The sequence below is a fragment of the Neoarius graeffei genome, chromosome 3 (assembly GCF_027579695.1).
Source record: "Neoarius graeffei isolate fNeoGra1 chromosome 3, fNeoGra1.pri, whole genome shotgun sequence".
Taxonomy (NCBI): Eukaryota; Metazoa; Chordata; class Actinopteri; order Siluriformes; family Ariidae; genus Neoarius; species Neoarius graeffei.
Window position 1 is genome coordinate 26,982,182 of NC_083571.1, and position 17,062 is coordinate 26,999,243.

Genomic DNA, 17,062 nt, shown 5'->3' on the forward strand with positions numbered 1-17,062 from the left:
ATGAACATTAACATTAGCCAATGCAAGAGAGGCCTTCAGCTGCTTAGGAGTTACCCTGGGGTCCTTTGTGACCTTGCTGACTATTACACGCCTTGCTCTTGGAGTGATCTTTGTTGGTCGACCACTCCTGGGGAGGGTAACAATGGTCTTGAATTTCCTCCATTTGTACACAATCTGTCTGACTGTGGATTGGTGGAGTCCAAACTCTTTAGAGATGGTTTTGTAACCTTTTCCAGCCTGATGAGCATCAACAATGCTTTTTCTGAGGTCCTCAGAAATCTCCTTTGTTCGTGCCATGATACATTTCCACAAACATGTGTTGTGAAGATCAGACTTTGATAGATCCCTGTTCTTTAAATAAAACAGGGTGCCCACTCACACCTGATTGTCATCCCATTGACTGAAAACACCTGAGACTAATTTCATCTTCAAATTAACTGCTAATCCTAGAGGTTCACATACTTTTGCCACTCACCGATATGTAATATTGGATCATTTTCCTCAATAAATAAAATGACCAAGTATAATATTTTTGTCTCATTTGTTTAACTGGGTTCTCTTTATCTACTTTTAGGACTTGTGTGAAAATCTGATGATGTTTTAGGTCATATTTATGCAGAAATATAGAACATTCTAAAGGGTTCACAAACTTTCAAGCACCACTGTAGTTGAGGTAGAGGAACTCTCAGAGCCAGAATTCACACACCGTGCTCATGGTGCTGCCACTTCTACTTATGGGGGATAGTGGTAGAGTCCCTGTTTCGGCAAATTTAAGAAAGTTTAGTTTAGGCCACACCCACTTAGGTTTAAAACCTAGTACAGATCCGGATAGTGGCATTGTGGTACACCCCTAGTGGGTATAAAGATGTAATATTTGCATGTGTTTACTTCCTTTGTACAGACCTGTCAAAGAACTTGAGTAAAGAGGAGAGCTCGCGAGCTGGCTCAGTGGGCAGTGGGGAAAGAGAGAGAAGGGTGAGAGGGGGTAAATCTCGTTTCCCACGAGCTGCCACTTCCAGAGCAGAGCGAATCTGGCCTGGGGGTGTCATCCCTTACGTTATAGGAGGCAACTTCACTGGTGAGTAACCTGTGTGTGTGCACCTGTTTCTGTTTTTGCTCTGTTACAGCCCTCTGGCCAATCAGAGTGAGCCTGAAAGCACAAAGACGTGATTAAAGGTCTCAGAAATGGCTCACTTTTTCATCTTTAATATTTAAGCATCATCAGGGCAAATTCTTTTTATATTCACTTATACCACAGAGCTGTTCTCAAATCTGATTGGTCAGAAGGACAATAACTTAAAAATCCTTGGCAAATTATTGTGAGGAATAAAACAACTTAAGGACATACTATTAGCTCAGTTTCGAGACAAATCGCCAACCCCGTTGTTGATTATATTCCTCTGACAGCATAACCTCAAGTGTTTTATTCCAGACACAGTCATTATCATGACATTTTGATATTTCACCTTTTGGTGAAGTCGCTTCATCTCACACTGAAAAAAATGAAAAAAAAAAACCCCAAACAATTTAATTGAAATAAATTTATTCATAGAAAAACAAGTCCATCATTAAGAAATCATTATTTTCAACAAAACACATGTGCCAATATTATTGGCACTCCTGGAAATGACAGTGAACACAATGTACCTGAAGCATGTGTCCCATTTAAATTGTACATGCTCGAGTTTATTGGAATGTATAGGAACTTTCAAGCTGTAATCCATGACTTCCTGATTAACTGGGGAACAAATATGAGGTGACACAGAGGCCAAATTCCCTTAGTCATCTGTCAACATGGGAAAGATAAGAAAACACACAAACCACATGAGGGAGAAGTGTGTTGACCTTCATAAGTCAGGGAATGGTTATAAAAAATAGCTCCTTGCCAGAAAATGTCCATTTCGACTGTTAGGGAAATTATAAAAAAAGTGGACACCAACTGGAACTGTTACAAACTCGCCTGGAAGAGGACCCAAGTTTATTTTGCCCCATGTACAGTCAGGAGGAGAGTAAGAGGCAAAAAATAAAATCCCCAAGAATCACTGTGGGTGAATTACAAGAAAAAGTAAAATCTTGGGGTTTCCAAGTCTCCAAAACCACCATCAGATTCCACCTCCATGCCAACAGATTATTTGGAAGGTTCCAGGAAAAAGCCTTTTCTGTCAGTTAAGCACAAACGTAAGCACCTGAAGTTTGTGAAACGTTACTACAACTTTGACCGGAACTGTGTTCTCTGGTCTGATGGAACAAAAATCAAGCGTTTTGGCAATAAACACTCAGGGTGGGTTTGGTGTAAAAAGAAGGATGGCTCTAATGAAAAGAATCCGATCCCAACTGTAAAATATGGTGGAGCTTCTGTGATGTTTTGGGTCTGTTCTTCCTCCAAAGGCCCTGGAAACCTTGTTAGGGTACATGGCATCATGGACTCCATGAAACACCAGGACATTTTAAATCAGAATCTGGCCGCCTCTGTCAGGAAACTAAAACTGGTTCGTCACTGGACCTTCCAGCAGGACAATGATCCAAAGCATCATGTCCAAATCAACACAGAAATGGTTCACTGAGCACAGAATCAAGCTTCTGTCCTGGCCATCTCAGTCCCCTGACCTGAACCCCAGTGAAAACCTGTGGGCTGAGCTGAAGCAGAGAGAGCACAGGAGAGGGGCGAGGATCCTGGATGATCTGGAGAGATTGTGTAAAGAGGAATGGTCTCAGATGCCCTGCTCTGGATCTCCAACCTTATAAAATGTTATAGGAGAGACTCAGAGCTGTTTTATTGCTAAAAGAGGTTGAACAAAGTATTAAATGCAGGGGTGCCAACAATAGTGTCACATGTGTGGCACTTTTGATGAGGGATTTGTTTTTCTCTGAATACATTTATTTCAATTAAAGGTTGGATTTTTCTCATTTTTTTCAGTGTGACATGACGCGACTTCACCAAAAGGTGGATTTTTTCAAACCTGTTTTTCTGATCTTTATATAACATGGGGGCCAATAATCGTGGAGGGCACTGTATCTTCCACTATTTGTGTGATGTGAAATGTGTGTTCGGAAATGGTACACTACTGTTCAAAAGTTTGGGGTCACCCAGACAATTTTGTGTTTTCCATGAAAAGTCACACTTTTATTTACCACCATAAGTTGTAAAATGAATAGAAAATATAGCCAAGACATTTTTTCTGGCCATTTTGAGCATTTAATCGACCCCACAAATGTGATGCTCCAGAAACTCAGGCCCTGTCCACACGGCAACGGATTCAGGTGAATCTGATAAAATTGTTTATCGTTTCGGCCTGGCGTCCACACGGCACCGGCGTTTTGGGTGCCCCAAAACGAAATCTTTTGAGAACGGGTTCCAGAGTGAAAAAATCTGGCAACGGAGCCGTTGCAAAGTCGTCTGGATGAGTAGAACGGATTTGTTTACGATGACGTCACAACCACATGTGCTTCACGCTGGGTAGAAGTGTAACGAACTCGATGCGAGTTGTCAACAAATCCTATAACTTGGTTCATGAAACGCGCTTACAAAATATTTTCACTGTGAATATTTATTGTGTAATGGTGCAAAGTGAGAGAGAGAGAGAGTGAGAGAATAGCCCTTAGGGCAGAGTCAATCCCGCCAGCAAAAATAGGGAAAAAAAAAAGGAGCTATCTCACCTCTTCAGATGTTTATTCCAGACCATTAAAGAATTTTGGAGGATATCAGAATGTTGGCGTACCGGCTTCCATCTACCTCCATTCATTCCTCTTTCCGCGTCTCCATTCAAAAAACGAGCACGTGATTTAAAGGGACTATATCCATAGGATAGGGAGTGAGAAAGTGTGTGCGTGTGACAGTGACAGGGATAGTCACTGTGCGCATGCGCAGTTATGCGCATGCGTCTACTTCTATTGTTCTGGTGTCTCCGATGGGACCGTCTTACAGCGCACGTAGTGGTGTGGCATGTGTATTGCATCGTTTTCAGCAAGCGTTGCGTTGCCATATGTACCTGATATTTTACTGATCCGTTGCCCATGTGAACGCGATATTTAAAAACAGAAATCTCGTTGCCGTTGTCGTGTGGATGTAGCCTCAATCTGCTGAAAGGAAGGTCAGTTTTATAGCTTCTCTAAAGAGCTCAACTGTTTTCAGCTGTGCTAACATGATTGTACAAGGGTTTTCTAATCATCCATTAGCCTTCTGAGGCAATGAGCAAACACATTGTACCATTAGAACACTGGAGTGAGAGTTGCTGGAAATGGGCCTCTATACACCTATGGAGATATTGCACCAAAAACCAGACATTTGCAGCTAGAATAGTCATTTACCACATTAGCAATGTATAGAGTGGATTTCTGATTAGTTTAAAGTGATCTAGTGCTTTTCTTTCAAAAATAAGGACATTTCAAAGTGACCCCAAACTTTTGAACGGTAGTGTATGTGTGTGTGTTCATGCAGGCATGCGTAGAGGCGTCTATGCTTGTTAGGTTTTGGTATTTAATACTCATATGAAAAGGTGAAACAAAATATCCATGGTGTTATATTTCATGGAAATGGTCCGTGTGTGTGTGTGTGTGTGTGTGTGTGTGTGTGTGTGTTTCTCAGGCAGTCAACGAGCAATGTTTAAGCAGGCCATGAGACACTGGGAGAAACAGACCTGTGTGACCTTCGTTGAAAAGACAGATGAAGAGAGCTACATCGTCTTTACATACCGTCCCTGCGGGTGAGACGTCATGTATGAGTGCGTCTTTGTGTGTGTGTGAGTGTGTGCTGAATCGTTAGATCATACGCTGCAATGTAAAAGAGTATAACACTTTATAAGGCCTTAGTCAAAGTACAAAAGCAACTCGTTTGATGAACACTTTCCTGTGGCACTCATTTCAAAGGATCGGACTGTTGGGATGATTTGTACTTGACACGGTCTGATGATTTGATTGGCTTTTGTGGAGTTAATAAATGACACCATTGTTTGTATTGGCACTCATGCTGAAACACATCACAGTCGATTTAGAAGCACTCTTGGCTGTCTCAATAGAAAGAAAATAGAGAGAGAGAGAGAGAGAGAGAGAGAGAGAGAAGATGGCATGCTCTAAAGTAAATGTAGATTTGGGATAATTGGATGCTTGCTTGTTTGGTATTCCTTCAAATGAGATTTGCTGCAGTTTGAAAAAAGTTTTAGATGCACGCAAACGTACATGCACATACGCATGCACACACTTTTACTCTCTTACTCATTCACCTCTCATTGTTATGTGGGTATCCTGTAGTGTGTGTGTTTTTAAAACAAAGCAGTGTGTGTGTCAGAGGAGACGACTTTACTACAGTCAGCTCACTTTTCCTTCCTGCCTCGTTACCACGCTGAGCAGGCCGGCCATTGTTCTGTGGAATGGCATCTAACGAGCCGGCGTGATAATGAGAGAGAGGGAGAGAGGAAGAATAATGAGAGACTAGACTTAGAAAAGCAGCACTAAATCAACACCTGTCCAGCATGGCGAATATGGCATTGGAGTCTAATATACAGTCTGTATGCCCTCACCGAGCACCTTAATAGGAACACCTGTACCCCAGCTCATTCATGCAATTATCCAATCAGCCAATCATGCGGAAGCATGTTTATGCATAACATCCTGCAGGTGCAGGGCAAGAGCGTCAGTTACTGTTCACATCAAACATCAGAATGGGGTCTCAGTACTTTGTTGGTACCAGATTGGCACATCTCATCTCATCTCATTATCTCTAGCCGCTTTATCCTTCTACAGGGTCGCAGGCAAGCTGGAGCCTATCCCAGCTGACTACGGGCGAAAGGCGGGGTACACCCTGGACAAGTCGCCAGGTCATCACAGGGCCGACACATAGACACAGACAACCATTCACACTCACATTCACACCTATGGTCAATTTAGAGTCACCAGTTAACCTAACCTGCATGTCTTTGGACTGTGGGGGAAACCGGAGCACCCGGAGGAAACCCACACGGATACGAGGAGAACATGCAAACTCCACACAGAAAGGCCCTCGCCGGCCACGGGGCTCGAACCCGGACCTTCTTGCTGTGAGGCGACAGTGCTAACCACTACACCACCATGCCGAGATTGGCACATGTTCATCAAAAAAAAAAGGGGGTGTTTGGTCTTTCTCCAATTTCCAGCTATCCAGCTGATGAACATGCAGTCCTTCTTGGCAAGTAACATTCAGAAAATGTCTTTTCATTGCCATATTTGTGTGATAGAGCGTTTTGGAAGGAGAAAACACCTCAAACTTGGAGTTGCCTGAAAAGACTCATGGAAATACAAAATCCTTTTGGAAGTTGCCAAAGGTCATAGGTTGAGAGGAGACATTGGGAGAAAGAGAGAAAGAAATGTCGGAGCGAGGCATTACATAACATTATTTGCAGGCTGTTATAATAAAATGCAGGCTCATTTGCCCAAATGAGGATGGGTTCCCTTTTTGAGTCTGGTTCCTCTCGAGGTTTCTGAGGGAGTTTTTCATTGCCACCGTCGCCACAGGCTTGCTCATCGGGGATAGATTAGGGATAAAATTAGCTCATTATTTTAAGTCGTTCAAATTCTGTAAAGCTGCTTTGTGACAATGTTTATTGTTAAAAGCACTATACAAATAAACTTGACTCGACTTGACTTATAACAGTCAGGTGCCAGTCACATGTGCACCAGTTTGTAAACGTAAACATATCTGCACTGCACTGTGATGTGTGTAATTGCAGTATGTATGAAGGATTGGTCATAGATAGTGCCAGTGAATGCTCCTTGCATCTGTGCTCGGAGTGTGTGTGTGTGTGTGCGTGCGTGCACTGCACTATCATTGGCAATGAAATAAGGGCTTTAGGTGTTCTAATCCACAATATAAATAGAGCCCTGACTGAGATTACGACAGCGTGTATGCCTGTGTGTCCTAGCCATGCATAAGTACTGACTTTCAAGGTTTCACTCTATTGCTTGAGCTTTGACTTTACTATCCTGACCCTTCTCTGCAATATCATGCAGTATCATGTAGTCATTTTTTTTTTGAATGTCTCTTTCTACATAATAGATTGTATTATGGTTCCTGAGCTGCCATTCCCAAGAGTGGAAACACCGCCATTAAGGGATTAGCAGAATGTAGCATATAGCACTAAGAGTATGTTTTTTCTTATTTGTATACTTTATTTTGGAAAAAAAATGCATGACTTGGAGAACTGGGTGGCACATGCTGTGCAGAGTGAAGCCTAAAACAAGATGAGAGACAGAATAAGGAACATAGAAAAGGCCAAGTAGAGCAGGACCAGGGATAGAAATCAGGACTGAGTCATAGGCTGTGCCAGACACTAGAAAAGGAACAAGGTCTTAAAGTCTGAGGCCAACAGGGGAAGTAACAAGGCATGTAAGCAACAGTGGGGAGGGAACAGGACCTGTGTAGAGCACTGAGAAGGAAACAGGACTTATGAGCAATGCTGAGGAGGGAACAGGACCAGTGAGGAACATTAAGGGAGAGAACAGGACCTGTGACCAACACTGTGGCAGGAACAAGACCTTTGAGGAACACTGGGGAGGGAATGAGACCTGTGAGCAACACTGGAAAGAGAACAGGACCTGTGACCAACAGTGGGAAGAGAATAGTTCCTGTGAGCAACAATGGGAAGAGAACAGGACCTGTGAGCAACAGTGGGAAGAGAATAGTTCCTGTGAGCAACAATGGGAAGAGAACAGGACCTGTGAGCAATGATGGGAAGAGAACAGGACCTGTGAGCAATGATGGGAAGAGAACAGGACCTGTGAGCAATGATGGGAAGGAAAGCAGGTCAGTTAGTTACACTAAGAAGGGAACATGGACTTGTGAGGAACATTACAGTGGGAACAGGACCTGTGAGTAACACTTCGAAGGAAGCAGCAGTGTTGTCGTCGAGTCACTAAACCTCGAGTCCAAATCCAGTCTCGAGTCCCCAGTGTTCAAGTCCTAGTCAAGTCCAAGTCATTAAAAAAAATTTGAGTTGAGTCAACTATTGATCCGAGTTGAGTCCGAGAACAAGACTCCATCTGCACCAGACCTGGGCATTTTACGGCCCGCGGGCCGCATCCGGCCCTTTGGTTCATTCTGACGGGCCCGCGTAAGGTTAATTAGAAATTACAAAATAAACGTATTTTCTAATTTTACCTCATGCATGGACTGAATGTGCATTGCTTTTATTTTGAAGTTGTGTTCAACAAAAACGCAATGCGCGCGACATGAACATGACATGAAATCCCACGAAACCTAATCCCGCGATAACTACTTCCGTAATTTGTCCAGACCAACCACAAACTTGTATGTCATCCTTCAAACGGTCCAGCTAATCACATAGCGTGACGTCACCAGCAGGAGCCGGAGCCGATCTGTAGATCTGATATCTACACCGAATGGACTGATGATCATCTGTCAGCTGTGCTTCGCATCTCCGCCTCAGACATTCAACCTGACTTTGATGCACTCGTTAAAGACCAACAGAGACTAGATTTCTCTCACTGAACAAATAAAAAACTGAAAAACATCAAATGAGGTGATTAGACTACAAATGTGGGCATCATTATTATAATATGATGTATCTTGCTTGATATTTGGAGTAGAAAGACAATATTGTGATGTCTTTATTGTTTTGGGGTGAATGTGACTGAAAAAAAAGTACAAACGTTCACATTTTGTTAACCATCGTTTTGGGAAATTTGACTGAATAAATTACATTTTTTGTAAGGCAACCTCGTTTTTTCCATACTCTTACCAGTCTTAGCAGCTTGTAAAAACAGTGTTATTTATTGCTTTATATAAAAGAAATACACTTAATATGATGCAGAATTTAGTTCAGCCTTTTGGTCCGGCCCTCCACAAAATTTTCTGTTTCTCATGTGGCCCCATGGAAAAAATAATTGCCCACCCCTGATCTGCACCATTTGACGGTGGCTGTTTCAACACCATTAACATTAGTTTGTTTCTGAACATGACGTATGAACAGGTGAATGTGCTTCTCTTTGTCAGGGAGTGTGAAGTATTCTGTCAGAAATGGTTGGGAGACGGATGTAAGTGCAGAAGTTGTGTTTATTAATACAAGTGAAGACAAACAATTCAGAACGGCAGGCAAAATCATAAAACAGGCAATAGATAGTTTTCACATGACGTCACAGAGTCGGGGATTCCCTAGTGGCGGCCATCTTGCGGGTCAAGCTTACCGTACGGGTGACTGAGCACACATTGTAACGCGCGAGTACAAAGTCTTCAAAAGAACCTAAGCAGGCTATTTAAAGCTAGCAATGGTGCACACCTGTTGTATTCACGGCTGTCGTAATAGGTCAGATGATGATGTCAAGCGGAGCTTTTATGGAATTCCCACTGTACGGGAGCACGAAGGCGAGCAAACAAAGAAACTCAGCATACAAAGGAGAAATCTATGGCTTGCGAGAATCAACCGCAAGGATTATCAGCCTTCCAAACACAGCAAAGTCTGCTCCGATCATTTTATAAGTGGTAAGTTGTTTAAATAAACAATCAATTGTGTTTAAGTTTGTTTTTGGAAACCAAAACATCGTGTAAACAGTCTCTGGAGAATGCCTAACTGGAACCGCTGAGTGTACATTTACATTGTAATGTACACTTAATATCGCTCGTTTGTCACGTTTCTATTTGACACTTGTCACTTCACTCACGCAAGGGTCATTTTTGAAAAACATTTTAGGTCTATTCTGTATGCAGGGATGCAAACGGCGCGCCTTTTGGCGGATGCCACCTTTTTCACGGCTGAATTGCGCAGATCCGATTTTTTTTGGGGGGGGGGGGGGGGCGTTGGAGTGTCTGATTATAATTTCAAAGTAAATTCTGTATTAAAATTACTAACTAAGCAAATCCGTTACAGTCCATGAAACATAGGAAGTATAAGGATGAGAAAAAAACAGTGAATCGGAAAGCTGCGCACATTTGCGCAGCTTCGCGCGCAGCTTTCCGATGCAAAGTAATATTGCACAGTATTCATAATAGTCTTAAATCAACTCGATATTATACACACACATATATTTATATGCAGTGTTGAGAGCTCTAAAATTCCAGTGTTTACATACCTTGGCTGTAATTAGGACATGACTGTCACTTGTTTTTATATGGTGGACTTCACGGACCCAGCCACAGACAAAATAATTGTATGACTCCAGCGACTTGTATGCTTTGAGGTCGTCAAGTGTGTAGGCACTTTTACTATTCACGAAATAGTTCACAATATCAGGGTACGATATGGATGGCAGCCCTGCATAGTCACTTGAAAATGCATCTTTGTCCACTTCGTAGGGGTCAATTCCCCCAATCAAGGCCAGTTTGGCTGCATACCGATGTCGTCCAATGTATCTATATACTTCCGTTTGCTTGATTTTGCCGACATTGATCTTTATTTTAGAAAACTGACTATATAACTTTATAAATTCGTCCGAGATAACGTAGCCAGTAATGGCGATGGTCCTTTGTTTGCCCCACAATATGGCGGCTGGAGGGCGTTCCCCGGAATGCCGTGATGTCAGTGAAAATTATCTATAGGTCGAGCGAGACACAAACCGGCTATCGTAGACTCGGCAGAATCAAAGACAAGAAACAGGAAATCAGGGATCAGGAAACCAAACAAGGAAGTAAGGCTCGGTAATGTATCAGCAACGCAGCTCAATACTTTGCAAAGTAAGTGTGTTTTCACAGTTTTTATGTAGGCGCACTGATTGCGCCTTAATCCTGTGCAGGTGCAAGTTGTTTACAGTGCACGTGCGAGAGTCCGCTTGGCACGCGCCCTGTCTGGAGCACGCCCGAGAGTCTATCTGATGCACATGCCAAGGTGCACAGGTGTGACACTCGTGCACGAAATTAATACAAAATTAATGTAGATGTAAATATAGTATCTTATGCCAAATTATTATGGCATGTTACAAAAAAATAACGAAAAAATCTGAGTCCTCGTCTCCAATTTACGAGTCCGAAGGCAGTTAATGCACGAGTCCGAGTTCAAGTCTGAGTCATCATTGCTCAAGTCCAAGTCGGGTCACGAGTCCTTAAAATTAGGGCACGAGTCGGACTCGAGTCCGAGTCCTGGATTCGAGTACTACAAGCCTGGGAAGCAGCCATGTGAGCAGAGGTGATGAAGGCGCAGGACCTGTGAACAACAGTAGGAAGGAACACTGGGACACCTGATGGAAAGGTTCAATTATCTGGGGAAGAAATCGAGACAACAGACAGCCTGACTCTAGGGCAGGGAAAGAGGCTGCAACTGAGACAAGGGAAGGAGCAGAGGTTGACACTGAGACTGGGCCAGGTTCCCAGCCTGTATCTACCACTGGTGTAGTCTCTTGGGCTGGGTTTAACCCTGGGAAAGACTCAGTGAAAGGAGCTGGTCTAGATTTACCTGATATGGGCAGGAGACCAGTCAGGAGCTAAGAAGATAGATATGGAATCATAATCAAAGACTGAGTTTGAAAAGAAGTGGAGACAAAGGCAAAGTCCAGGACAGGAGCAGGAAGAAAAGAGGAGCAGAAGCAGGGCTGGCGAACAAGCTCGGACAGTGACCTCAACCTATATCAGTGAGCTAGACCAAGACTGAACAAAGGGCTTGAGATGAAAGCCAGATGCAATGGGAACGTAAACGGAGGCTGAAGCAAAGCTCAGTATCTGAAAGTCATAGGCAGATGCTTCAGCAGAGGTCCTGGTAGAAGTAACGTCAGTACAGGAACAGAATATAAAGTCATGCCAGAGGTTTGGAGCCTCTAGCTAGTGGGAACTGCAAAGTAATCTGTAGACTGAGTCTGCAAAGCATTCTGAATGTAGGGCTAATTCAAGAGGGACACACCACAAGAGACACTACGTTGCCTACCTTTAATAACATGTTTAGAGTTTTTGAACGGGTTCCTCAGCCAGCAGGCTGCAGAGCAGGGTTCTCAGAATAGCCTTTGCAAAGGATGCAGTTATGTAGGCTTTTTGTCATTTGGCAACAGAGTGGGAGGGTTGAGACACATGAGCACCAAAAGCAGCAACTTCAGGCAGCAGGAAATTACTTGGAAATCTTAAGAACTCAATAACTAGGAACCAGAATAGGATTCCAAAGTAATATGACTCTGGATTACATAAGAACATGCAAGACTCTGCCAAGACAGTTGTAAAAGATAGCATTATATACAGTATAAGATGTAATTGTCATGAAAAGTTATGCGACACCAAAAATATTTATTTATTTATTTATTTGTAGGTTTTTTTTTTTAATGACAAAAGTGTGAGTATGGCTTTATGTTTTTCTCTAGAACATTCACAGAAACACTGCTGATTATAATAATCAGCTTTGTGGGGTTGATACTGAGCTGTAATTACAACATCGCCAAGACATCCAAATTACCCACAAGCTGCCAAATTTTGTAACCCTCTTAATACTGGGTTATGAACTGATTAGCCCTGTTGGCACACACACATGCATTTCTGCACATACACATTATGTAAATACAGTGTTATATAAGGGTTGCCAGGCAAAACGAACCTTGCCCGGTCGTACTTATGATGAATATGAAGGAAGGTATTGCAAAAAAAATAGGTACCCTATGGGTTCATGTGGCTACTGCTGATAAATAAAATAGTTTTCTGATCCCATGCCCATACAGTAAATATAGCATATATATTTATTCTGTGAGGCAGTAGCCATAAAAATGAAGCATAATCCAAAAATGAACAATTTAAAAATCACAGAAGTAAAATATACCAAGTGTCTGTACTGTATATTATTCTACTCTTACCTCTTACAGTTTTTGAAACTGACACCTCCGAACCGAGGCTGACATACACACGCTGTCGCCATGACCCAAACTCTTATTTCCCGGAAATGGCCCGGCGCTAGAGCTCAGTGGAACGCGCTTCCGCTCTGTAATAAGCATAAACATGTCTGAAAGCAATTTCTTTACTCTAGTCCATTTATTTCGGATGGTGAACTGAGTTGTATACACTCACCGGCCATTTTAATCGGAACACGTGTACGCGCATGGTGTACCACCAGTGCGCGATTGTTACACTTACATGAGTGTATGAGGCAGTAGCCACAAAAAACCTTGACCATGACCGGATGACCCACAAAATGTTGGAGGCTGTATTTGAGACCAGTGTCCATCTATCCTGAAAGTGTCATGAAGATTGGTTCAGCCGTTTTCCCGTAATATAATTTACAAAAAAACAAAGAAACCCGACTGAAAACAGTACCTCGCCCCCTGGTGGACTCCGTCCCGGGCGAGGTAATAATATTACAGGGTGTAAAGTATTGTCAGGGTGAAATGAGTACTTGGGTTCTATCTTTGATTATTTTCCTATAATAGCACGTCCCTAAGTGTTTTAATCCTTCCTTAATACACGTTGCCTCCATGTATTACATGACTGTCCTATACAGTTAGGTCCATATATATTTGGACACTGATACAAATTTTCCTTTTTTTACCTGTTTACTGAAACATATTCAAGTTATAGTTATATAATGGACATGGGCATAAAGTCCATACTTTGAGCTTTCATTTGAGGGTATCCACATTAAAATTGGATGAAGGGTTTAGGAGTTTCTGCTACTTAACATGTGCCACCCTGTTTTTAAAGGGACCAAAAGTAATTGGACAACTGACTCAAAGGCTATATTTCATGGGCAGGTGTGGGCAATTCCTTCGTTATGTCATTCTCAATTAAGCAGATAAAAGGCCTGGAGTTGATTTGAGGTGTGGTGCTTGCATTTGGAAGATTGTGCTGTGAAGAAAACATGCGGTCAAAGGAGCTCTCCATGCAGGTGAAACAAGCCATCCTTAAGCTGCGAAAACAGAAAAAACCCATCCGAGAAATTGCTACAATATTAGGAGTGGCAAAATCTACAGTTTGGTACATCCTGAGAAAGGAAGAAAGCACTGGTGAACTCATCAATGCAAAAAGACCTGGACGCCCACAGAAGACAACAGTGGTGGATGATCGCAGAATAATTTCCATGGTGAAACCAAGTGAAACCAGCCAACCAAGTGAACAACACTCTCCAGGAGGTAGGCGTATCAATATCCAAATCTACCATAATGAGAAGACTGCATGAAAGTAAATACAGAGGGTTCACTGCACGGTGCAAGCCACTCATAAGCCTCAAGAATAAAAAGGCTAGATTGGACTTTGCTAAAAAACATCTAAAAAAGCCAGCACAGTTCTGGAAGAACATTCTTTGGACAGATGAAACCAAGATCAACCTCGACCAGAATGATGGAAAGAAAAAAGTATGGCGAAGGCGTGGTACAGCTCATGATCCAAAGCATACCACATCATCTGTAAAACATGGCGGAGGCAGTGTGATGGCTTGGGCATGCATGGCTGCCAGTGGCACTGGGTCACTAGTGTTTATTGATGATGTGACACAGGACAGAAGCAGCCGGATGAATTCTGAGGTATTCAGAGACATACTGTATGCTCAAATCCAGCCAAACTGATTGGTCGGCGTTTCATAATACAGATGGACAATGACCCAAAACATAAAGCCAAAGCAACCCAGGAGTTTATTAAAGCAAAGAAGTGGAATATTCTTGAATGCCCAAGTCAGTCACCTGATCTCAACCCAATTGAGCATGCATTTCACTTGTTAAAGACTAAACTTCAGACAGAAAGGCCCACAAACAAACAGCAACTGAAAACCGCTGCAGTAAAGGCCTGGCAGAGCATTAAAAAGGAGGAAACACAGCATCTGGTGATGTCCATGAGTTCAAGACTTCAGGCAGTCATTGCCAACAAAGGGTTTTCAACCATGTATTAGAAATGAACATTTTATTTACAATTATTTAATTTGTCCAATTACTTTTGAGCCCCTGAAATGAAGGGATTGTGTTTAAAAAATGCTTTAGTTCCTCACATTTTTATGCAATAATTTTGTTCAACCCACTGAATTAAAGCTGAAAGTCTGAACTTCAACTGCATCTGAATTGTTTTGTTCAAAATTCATTGTGGCAATGTACAGAACCAAAATTAGAAAAATGTTGTCTCTGTCCAAATATTTATGGACCTAATTGTATATCAGGCCAAAGAAGAAAATTTAAGTAAATTCCCCTGGGATTTAATTTAAGTACTCAAGCGAACCAAATAACCAAAATGTTTACATGTTTTACAACGTTTTAAAATGTTACCTTATGCCTGGATGATAAACAGCATTATTTCCACGGGAAGTTGAGGAAGTTGGTGTTTTAGCCAAAGTCCACATCTGAAGGATTTGACGTGGCACGTTAAACTTTAATTTATTAATTAATGATCTATTATCCATTTTCATATCACAGATGCTGTTCCTATGTGGGTCGTCGTGGTAACGGGCCTCAGGCCATTTCCATTGGGAAAAACTGTGACAAGTTTGGCATTGTGGTTCATGAGCTGGGTCATGTGATCGGATTCTGGCATGAGCACACACGGCCCGATCGTGACGATCATGTGACCATCATCAGAGACAACATTCAGCCTGGTACCGCCTTACCCATGTGATATTTATTTTATGTCTGCTCTAAATGGAGAGGATAATATAATTCCATAACCAGAACATGTCCCGGTGTGTGTGTGTGTGTGTGTGTGTGTGTGGTCATGTGCAGGTCAGGAATACAACTTTCTAAAGATGGAGCCTGGTGAGGTGAACTCTCTCGGTGAGCCGTACGACTTCGACAGCATCATGCATTATGCCAGAAACACTTTCTCCAGGTGAGACATACTGTATGAACACTTATGAAAATGTAACTCTCAGCATTACTCTCTGTTCTGAACACTGCAGATTCGGTATTCTTTGTTTTTCAGGGGAATGTTTTTGGACACCATCCTCCCTTCTCGTGATGAAAACGGCGTCCGGCCTGCAATCGGACAGAGAACCAGGCTCAGCAAAGGAGACATTTCACAAGCCAAGAAACTCTACAGGTGTCCAGGTAATCGACTGTGTGTGGGCACACACACACACACACAAAAGCTTGAGGTGCTTAAAGTGTGTACTTTTTAGCTCTCGGCTAGACAGTGATCCAAAGCAAACAATAAGCTGAGTAAAGACAGAAAAGGAGCGGAACAATAGATGACTAATAACATTTGTGAATGTTGAATGATGGAGAGATGATCTCATTTCATAGGTACGTCACGGATGTAAATTTTCAGTCTTTACAGTTAAAGGTGACCGATGCATAACAGTGTGTGTACAGAAAGATGGGTGACCTTAATTCAAAATTTTATGAATTGCTGTTGAATTGTTCATTCTGATTTCCTACAAGAGCAGCTCTGACACTCGTTCTGGCTTTAATGCAGATCACAGATTTGCACTTGTTTTATTCTATCCCCATACACTGGATATGAGCAAGCCAGTGCTCTGATTGGCTGCTCTACTATTAGGGTATCAGCTCATATAGACCCCTTACACTGACGTCACATTTACTTTAGCAACCGTCGCTACCTTATGCCTGGGGAACAAGCAAACTTTGTTTAAATACTGTTCACATACTGAAGCCACGCGAAGATGTCTAGCGTCTGTTGCTGTTGGCCGAAGAAAACGGCAGTTCAAAAAGCCCTACTACCGGATTACTTGGATAATCTTAGTCAGAAAGAAGTGCAGGATAAATATATGTGGAAATTAGAGTTTATTAGCGGTTATGATTCATACAAAATTCCTTAAAATGACCGGAGTGACAGTGCAGATTTGTGGCCTAGCGTTAGCGTTAGCTACATGTTGGAATGTACCTTCTTTTTTCCGAAGAGTCCCGACACAGAAGAACAGTTAAAAAAAAAAAAAAAAAACCTACAAAAGCAAGAAAACCTTCATTGTGTAAAGACTTTTTCCCAAGATTAGCTTTTGGGAACAGAATGCTGCGAAAGCCAAAGCATTTACTCTCAAAGGACTTTTACCCGAACTGTGGGCTGGACGGTATTCCCAGCCCTCTGTGTCTCAGCAACCCCAAGGACATCTAGTTACAGAGCTATTTGCACTCTATCATTTACACAGTGATGCTTATTATTGTTAAAACAATATCTGAAGTGTTATTATTTGTAAAATAACAAAATATCTTCCTCTTGCCTTTCAAACAAGGTTATAAGATCTCA

At 42.2% G+C, this 17,062-nt stretch overlaps 1 protein-coding gene across 2 annotated transcripts in view; it reads left to right on the top strand.

The window, feature by feature from the left end:
- tll1 (tolloid-like 1) overlaps positions 1 to 17,062 on the top strand; it is a 90,241-nt gene that overhangs the window by 34,130 nt on the left and 39,049 nt on the right. For both annotated transcript variants that reach the window (XM_060916581.1, XM_060916580.1), the window contains exons 5-9: positions 902 to 1,078; positions 4,586 to 4,703; positions 15,280 to 15,458; positions 15,583 to 15,688; positions 15,782 to 15,906. In XM_060916581.1, the coding sequence (XP_060772564.1) occupies positions 902 to 1,078; positions 4,586 to 4,703; positions 15,280 to 15,458; positions 15,583 to 15,688; positions 15,782 to 15,906 (705 nt within the window). The remainder of the gene's footprint in view (positions 1 to 901; positions 1,079 to 4,585; positions 4,704 to 15,279; positions 15,459 to 15,582; positions 15,689 to 15,781; positions 15,907 to 17,062) is intronic.